At 49.6% G+C, this 8,180-nt stretch overlaps 2 protein-coding genes across 2 annotated transcripts; one reads left to right on the top strand and one right to left on the bottom strand.

The window, feature by feature from the left end:
• Window positions 1–162: 162 nt before the first annotated feature.
• LOC105558518 (E3 ubiquitin-protein ligase listerin-like) lies at window positions 163–4,896 on the bottom strand. Its single transcript, XM_012006233.1, has 3 exons — window positions 4,754–4,896; window positions 4,264–4,473; window positions 163–4,191 (listed from the first exon to the last, which is right to left on the bottom strand). Exons 1-3 carry the CDS (start codon window positions 4,796–4,798, stop codon window positions 199–201), a joined length of 4,248 nt encoding a protein of 1,415 aa, XP_011861623.1. The 5' UTR covers window positions 4,799–4,896; the 3' UTR covers window positions 163–198.
• Window positions 4,897–4,940: 44 nt separating this feature from the next.
• Window positions 4,941–6,003, top strand: LOC105558519 (phosphatidylinositol-glycan biosynthesis class F protein). Its single transcript, XM_012006235.1, has one exon. The coding sequence runs from the start codon at window positions 5,013–5,015 to the stop codon at window positions 5,709–5,711; it is 699 nt and encodes a 232-aa protein (XP_011861625.1). The 5' UTR covers window positions 4,941–5,012; the 3' UTR covers window positions 5,712–6,003.
• Window positions 6,004–8,180: the final 2,177 nt, after the last annotated feature.

Below are 8,180 nucleotides of genomic sequence, written 5' to 3' on the forward strand. Positions count from 1 at the left end.
GGAATACGCAAGCTTGTGGACGGCTAGACCAAGTGCATTGCCAAGGGAGGAGACTATGTTGAAAAATGGTGTACACATTGAACCCCTATTTTTGTGTAAATAAATTGTAGAACGAAAAGTGCAGATAATTTTTGACTCACCCTCGTATATCCAGAAGTACACACTTTCGCGGGGGGGGATTCAATATAAAGCAGGAACTTACTTAAACTCCATAAGCATTGTGTTGACAATGTTCTGCGTGTTCGACAATACTTCTTCGAATTTTCTGATATCGAGGCTGCACGGCTCGAAGTTGTCAGACTCGACGAGAACCTTGTCGTGCTGCACAAGCTCCGGTAGCACATATTTCAGTGCGTAATAGGCACCCAATTGGATACTGAGCACGGGAGATTGCAATAATTTCAGGGACAGCTTTAACATCTTGTTGAAATCGATCACTTCGGTCTGCTCGTCGTATTTCTTGAGCGATACGCCACTGTCGAACGTGCAAATTGCCTCGCCCAAATAATTCAGTGGTATGACGGATTTTATAGCGTCTGTATTCTGACTGCATAGATCGGCGTAAAATATCCAGGTTTGGACAATGCCGCTGTACACGTTGCCAGCAATCACGTCCTTCCATTCGTCCACGAGTGCCGGGGGTAGCTCCGGTATCGGCTCCGACTTGTGCTTGTTCATTACAGCTTCGACCGCGCAGTACAATTGGCTAAGCGCCGTCATCAGCGTTGTTGTTTTAATGTCAGTGTAATTGTGCTTGGCGTTGTTGAGCACCTCTTGCCACTTTGTGAGGGATATCAAGATCAAATCCCAGTAGGCGTGTTTCAGCTTCCACGGGATATTTTGGACAACTGCCGTGAGCAGCCTCATAACTTCCAGCGGCAACAGCAATTCGTCCCACGAAGTGTCGGAGATGTCGCGATCCAAAATCGCGAAGATATCGTTGTAACGCGACATAACTTTGTATACAACAGTATCGTACAGCGGAGGAAGCTCGTGCCTGGAAGACTCGGATATCATAGTCCTGGTGAGGATCAGCGTGTAAATCTCGTTGCGCGTCGACAACACTTCCGGCATATTTTGTGGCCAGTGACAGTTCAAGATTTGCATCATTTGCACGTGCACTTCGTCGTCGTGCATCTCTGCAACTTCGTTATCGCTGTACTGTTCAAAATACTCCGTGGCGTCCTCGGCTTGATCTCTCGAGAAAAATTCCGTGTAAAGCGTACGAATTATGTACGGCAGCATACATCCGTAACTTTTCCGATTCGCTCGTACATGCGACGATACGTCGCGAAGATTCTTCGCGAGGTGTCCGTGCAGGGTGACGAAACTGTTCCTGAGCGAGTCACGAAGCACGTCGACGTCATTGTAATGCTTGGTGGACCTGTAATGCTTGCTGTACATGTCAGCTACGCTAACCACGTATATAATATTCATCAGTATATCCGTGACGCCTGGGAAATTCAAATCGTTCAATTCGAAACTTCCCTCTCCCGAATCCGAGGACACGTTGTTCTCCGGATCAGAGCCCCTCAGTCTCTTGCACAGATTATTGAGCAAATCCGTGTTGAACGAGGCCCACGACAAACAACTCGCCGTGTTGTCCGAAACGACATCGCTCGTTATATCGATGGGCGTAGGCTGCTGCAAAATCCGTATATTCTTCTCGACATTCGACACGTACAAGTGGCCCGTCAACACCTCGCCGTATATCGCGACAGCGGTTGTCTCTCCGATCCACAATTTTATATCGGACGCCGTTAGGAAGGACAGAACGGTTTGTTCAACGCAATGGGATTTTACGTTGCCGGTGTTGTCGATTATAACTTGTAAAACATCTGTCGCCAAATCCACCAATACATCCGTAACAGAACTTGCGCGTGCATTGTATATTTTGCTCCAGATAATAACGCCGCATCTTTTAATAAGATCGTCAAACTCGAGGGCAGATAATATCCGACTGCTTTTTACAAATCCCTCTTTCCAGCTGGTGCGTACTGCGTCGGCAATTGAATCATCGTGTTCCCGGGTGCACAGCTCAAAAAGTGTCTCCAATATCTGTACAGCGCTCGATATTGTTTGCTGATGGCACCACAGCGAAGTCATCAGCTTCGTAATAAATGCAACAAATTGCGCGGAACAAGCGTCATCTCTTCCATTCAGCGAGTCGCATAAAATCGACACAATGTTATTCGCGCCCTCCTCGCTTATTAACAAATCTCTAATTTCCGAGATTTTAAAACCCGCCAAAATCAGATTCTGATTTTGATCCAAGTTATACCCCTCGTCGTTGCACAGCGAAGCAACTTCTTTCGCCACATCAACCAGCAGTTTCGGCACGTCAGCATGCGTATACCATTTCTTAATCACGCTGTCCTCTTTGTTATGTTGAGATAAACAGCAATATATAACATTCCTCGTGATCGCAATATCGTTCAACTCGGTCAACGACTGTAGAACTTTGTCCTTTTCCGCGTCACTCATATACGTAATAAGATGGAATATCAATTCAAGGACCTGCTCGGTCACTTTCGACTTTTGCAGCAACAAAGGTCTCAAGCTCTTGTCGTAAAATTCGCAGAAGTCCTCGTCGAATTTAAACGACTTTGAGAACGCGCAAAACAATTCTCTACTCGCAAAGTGCTCCATAAGCTTATTCACCTGCCTGATATACCCCGCGTACCGATCGTCGTTCACCGATACGTTTATCGAATTGAAGTACATTGTGCAGAGCGCATTTACAAACTTGCACAGTTCCGTGTGGAAAACGGTGTCCGCGTAAGCATCGGCGACCTTCGCCTTCGGCTCGCTCGCGGCGGCCGAGTCGCTTGGGTCGGAAAATTTTACCTTCAACTTCTTACGATCCGGTACATTCTTCAAGCTTAACAAGAATTCGAAGTAGGAATCTTTTGCGCCCACGGTGTGCGCGCTCTCCTTTTGCGCGCTCATGAACTTGTCGAACAACAACTGCAACTCAATCCAGAACTGCTCCATCAAGGTAGCGTACGACTTGTACTTCTCGTTGGTACGATTTTTGCTCCAGTACCGTATTAGATGCGTGATGTCGGTGAGACAGAATTGTTTCATCGAGATACCGTCGGCCATGCAAGCCTCCACGACGGGCATAAGCTGTTCCCTGAGGAGCCGCACGCACAAGTCTACATCGTCGGCGTTGACGAGAATCGAGTAACGCAGGCACTCGACGAAGGACGTCGCCACGGCGAGCGTTTCCGAACGGCTCATCTGCACGCTCTTGACGGAGAAACCCTGGCGCATGTTGTTGAAGAAATTCGTGTACATGTCAGCGAGATCTATGTTAAACTTGGGAAACTGGCTGACGAAGGGCAGAAGATTTGGGTAGACGGTGCTGGCGCAGCACTGGCCACCGGACTGTAAGACGCGCCACAGCTTCGGGAGCACAAGCTTGTTGATATTCACGACGAGATGCCAGTCGTTGATCTTCGTTGTGGCTACGAGCATCGATTCCCACACGGCCGACAAGAGCGCGGGCTCGGATTCGTCCAGACTATTCATAATAGTGGTCACCGTCCTCTTCTTGTCGCCTTCCAGCAACTTGACCGCGTTTTCCATTATCGACGTCAGCACGTTGAAGAAGGCCGTCCTTATCGGCAAGGCGTCGTGCTTGGCCAGCTTCCAGAACCTCGAACTGCTCAAGATCTTGGTGTGAATCTCCAAGGTCTTGTCGATCTCGTCGAGCGGCACCTTCTTGAAGTAGCAGCTGTACGCCTGCAGGTTCGCCGTCAGCACTCTCTCGTACTTGGCTTCCATCTCCTCGTTGGTGAGGGACTTCTGCGTCGACAACGTCTGGGCCGTGTGCACGATAATGTTGTTGCTGACGTACAGCAGGATCTCGCACTGGCAATGGACGATCGCGCTGGCGACCTTCCACGGCGGGAACGTGCCGTTGAAGGAGTTGACGGCGGCCGAGGCCGCCGGTGGATACGCGTCGTACTGCGACGTGAACCAAGTGCCGGCCAGTTGTTTCAGGTACATCGCTATACCCTTGCCCAAACGCGCCACGACCGCCGCGTGCGCCAGCTGAGCGGCCTCTCGCACCCTGTGATCTATGTCGATGGCCAGGGCGCAGTAGAACCGCGGCCAAAATGGCAGCATGCCCTCCACCGCCGGCAATTCGGCGTCCTGGCACAGAGTCGTGAACTCCTGCAACGCCTGCGCAAGCAAACGCACGTCAGTTTACAAAATTTGCGCGGAAACGATGATCGCCGGCGGTCGGCCAGTCACCTTGAACTTGGTCGTAGCGTCCTTCTTGCTCATCTTCTTCAGCACCGCTTGAAAACTGGAGTCCACGCTGTTCATCTCGACCTCGTTCAACGAACACAGAGACAGACCGGGTAGAACGGGAACGTATCCGCCGTCCTTGACCGCCGAGAACCCGACGAAGTTGGGCATCGCGGTCCCCAGGAGTTCTGCGCTGCGGCTGCTGTTCGACGGCTGAAACACGTTAAAGAGTCGCACAATACCGTTCCCCTGCGTCCCGCCGACGCGGCCGTTTCGCCCATTTCGACGCGTGGGAGAATCTGCCTCTCAAAATTTACGCCGCGTGTCGCGCGACTCGTCGTGCAATTTCGCAAAATTTCCAATTTTCAATCGCACTTCGTCGACTCAATCGACGCACGTACAGACCCGACAACGTGCTCGTAGGTTATGTCGGGGATTATCGTCGCGTATCGCGCGGCCGAGAGTCGCGCGACCGCGTATAATCGTCGCTCACCCGTGCATTGTTCTTGGTGCGCTGCGCCTGCTTGTTTTTACCCATGGTGGCACCCGCGGGGCGTGGACGTCCGGTCGTTTGAGGCGGTCACCGCGTAATCTCGGGTCCTCTCTCCGGGCTGGACGTGGACGTGACGTTCGTGTCAGCTGACGGGCGACCTAACCTCAAACGCGCGTCCGTCGATCAGGCCCGGCCGGCGCGCGGTCTCGCCTGGTCTCGCCGCCGCGACGCGAGCAAGAGCCGATCCCGAGGCGGCCAAATGGGCGCCGGCAGCAAGGCCGAGCAGAGGCTGCTGCTGTCCTACTGCTCCTTCACCTGCATCTACCTGCCGGGGATCCTGACGCTGGTGAAGCTCAACGACAACCTGCACAACGTCGGCAAGTACAAGTTCCTGCCCGTGCTGATGATACTCACGTTCGCCGAGGTGATGAAGCTGCTGTTCCCGATGCTGCAAGCGGAGGCGCCCACGATCATCCGCCACGAGCAGCGGGCGTCGCCCAAGACCAAGCGCACCTGGGCCAAGAGCCTGCGGGAGGCGTTCAAGTTCTCGCTCACCGCGCTCGCCCTCTCCCTCGTCTACTACGTGATGATCGTGCTGTTCGGCGCGCCCGTGCTCACCGACCACGAGGAGACGACGATGCTCGTCGTCACGCTCGTCACGCTGACCTTCGTGTCCACCAGCCTGCACCTGGGTGTGGACAACGCGCTGGACATCCTCACGGGGACCTACTCGCAGCGGGGCAACGCCCTCGCGGACGCCCTCAGGCTCAACATACAGGCGACGATACTGGGCACCTGGCTGGGCGCCACGGTTATCCCTCTGGACTGGGACCGCCCCTGGCAGGCCTGGCCGATCCCCTGCGTCATAGGCGCGCTGCTCGGCTACCTGATCGCCCACTTCGTCACCCTCGTCAGGATGCTGCCCGCGCCCAAGCTGCGCAGGAAGGCCCATCGATAGTAGTCGGACACTCGCGCGTGGCCAAGGGAGGGCCATTCCAGTCTGTCGAACGTTGGCCCTCGGCACACCGCGTGCTCTCAGCGTCGCGTCTTGCATTTTACATTATGTATTACAGGCCGTTAGAATAGCCAGCCGCTCGTCCTTCTCGCTCGCGTAGATTCGTTTTACATTAGCGTTCGCTTCGTTATACTATCTTTATCTGTGATGTACATATGTATATGTATGAGTTGTAATAATCATGCGGAAATCATGTTTTTATATGTAAATTATAATAACATTGAATTGTAATCTATGATCTCCGTGAGTTCTCCAGTTTGGCCGATACGTTTGCCCGTTCGTACGCAGATTGACATCGTAGCAGTAGCTCGACCGATATCTCGTCTTCTTTTTATGCTTTTGGCAATTGCCCAATTCGCCGACATCCAACAACTTTGTACGCACACGCGATCAAGTTAATGATGTTATTAACAAATTAATTTTCGGCAAAGTTAGCTGCCCGCTGAAGATGAAGTAAAACCAAAATGCTTCAGAGTACCAGAACGAACTGGATGAAACAGGCTTTAAGCCTTAATACACGAGGAGGAAGAAGAAATGAATTAAGTTCATAAGGCTCTCATGTGATGAACATAAATTCAAAGGAATAAGGACTAAAGAGCCGCGACAGGATGTTAAGTGTCCAAATAATTTTTATTTTAAATTGATTGCGAAAGATATTACCCCTCAGCCAGGGTTTCAGCCTGGACCTTAATATTATTATTATGAAAACTTTGCAGGAAGAGATGCTCTGTCATGTGAATTAGTCGCGGATGAAAATAATCTGACGATGAGCCCGATGGAAGTCATCCTTGAGTTCGAGTAGTCTCATCTAAATTTCGCGACTTTGTATGCGCATCAAGTTAATAATATTACGAACACATTAATTTTCGGCAAGATTAGCTGCTTGCCGAAGATGAAGTAAAACCAAAGTGCTCAAAGTACCAGAACCAACTGAATAAAATAGGCTTTAAGCCTTAATACACGAGGAAGAAGAAGAAGAAGAAATGAATTAAGTTCATAAGGCTCTCATGTGATAAACATAAATCGCAACTATTAATAGCCAGGGAGAGAAAAATTGCACCGATACGCGTTATCGTGGCATTGATACCGCGCTTGCATAACGAATGTATTTTGTTACATCAGAATTAGGCCTTTCACCCTTTATGGCCTTTATATCAGCTCCGCGAGAGCGAGAGTAAAGGCCCGAGCAGATGGCATGGCTGCCTTGTACTCTTGAGACATCAGGTTTGTTTTCTGTTCCTACACTGGTGAACTAGTGCAGTAAACTAGAATGAGAAAAAATATGCTTGTCTTACTCTGATTTATTGCACTAGTTCACCAGTGTAAGAACAGAAAACAAGCCTATTGTTTTACGTTTTAAATCTTCGTCTTAAAGTAACGCGCAATCACTGTCTTATGACTTAAGAATGCAAGACAGCCTTAAGACAATATTTTACGTTTCAAGCCTTTGTCTTGAGGTAACGCACAATAACTGTCTTATCCCAATGAGAAGAAAAAGTCAGGATGATGCCAATTCGATGTCATATTGATCTAATTTATGTCAAATTTTGGTCAATTTGATGCCACGTTGACCAAAATTTGACATAAATTAGGTCAATATGACATCAAATTGACATCATCCTGACTTTTTCTTCTCCTCGGGATGTCAGCGTACAAGACAGTCATTGCTCAGACTCTAAGGCTGATGGCAGAGAACAATCCGTAAACGCTTAAGACTGTCTCAGTCGTAGACGTAGGGCAAGGCAGAGAGAAACGTAAGTCGTGAAAGGCTATTGTATACGATTTACGTTTCTCTCTGCCTTGCCCTACGTCTACGACTGAGACAGTCTTAAGCGTTTACGGATTGTTCTCTGTCATCAGCCTAACTGTCTGGTGACGTAAGAATACAAGACAGCTATTCTGCTCAGGCCCTAAGGCAAAGATTTAAGACATAAAACATTGTCTTAAGAGTACCAGCCATTCTGCTCCGGCCCTTAGCAACTCTCTGTGTTAGCTGCGTTAATCAACTATCACGAGACACAGTGTCTCGCGCCAAGTATAAGCGACAAACTAAACCACGCGCGCGACACCGACCGTGTAGTTTACGCGAGTACGCGAGTTGACGGGCCCTCAGAATTTCGGATCTCAACAACGGCTGATCCGACGAACTTGAGACTGCGCTTAATCGATAGCTTGGGTACGATTTGTATAATAAAAGTGTTTTTACTTTTCTCCTACGTTTAAATTAAACGGGAGTTCGGTTTAACTTTAAGCTTAGCTTAATCCGTTCTTTGTCTCCTTCCAACTTTAACTCTAGAAAGAGACAAACATGAATTCAACTAATTGCAAGATTAAAGTTAAGCGACGTTTGATGAAGCAGGACTTTAAGGTCATAAATGTCGCGCGATATACTCGCGATCTGAAATGACCAAT

The sequence above is a fragment of the Vollenhovia emeryi genome, unplaced genomic scaffold (assembly GCF_000949405.1).
Source record: "Vollenhovia emeryi isolate VEMERY1.0 unplaced genomic scaffold, V.emery_V1.0 DF939337.1, whole genome shotgun sequence".
Classification (NCBI taxonomy): Eukaryota; Metazoa; Arthropoda; class Insecta; order Hymenoptera; family Formicidae; genus Vollenhovia; species Vollenhovia emeryi.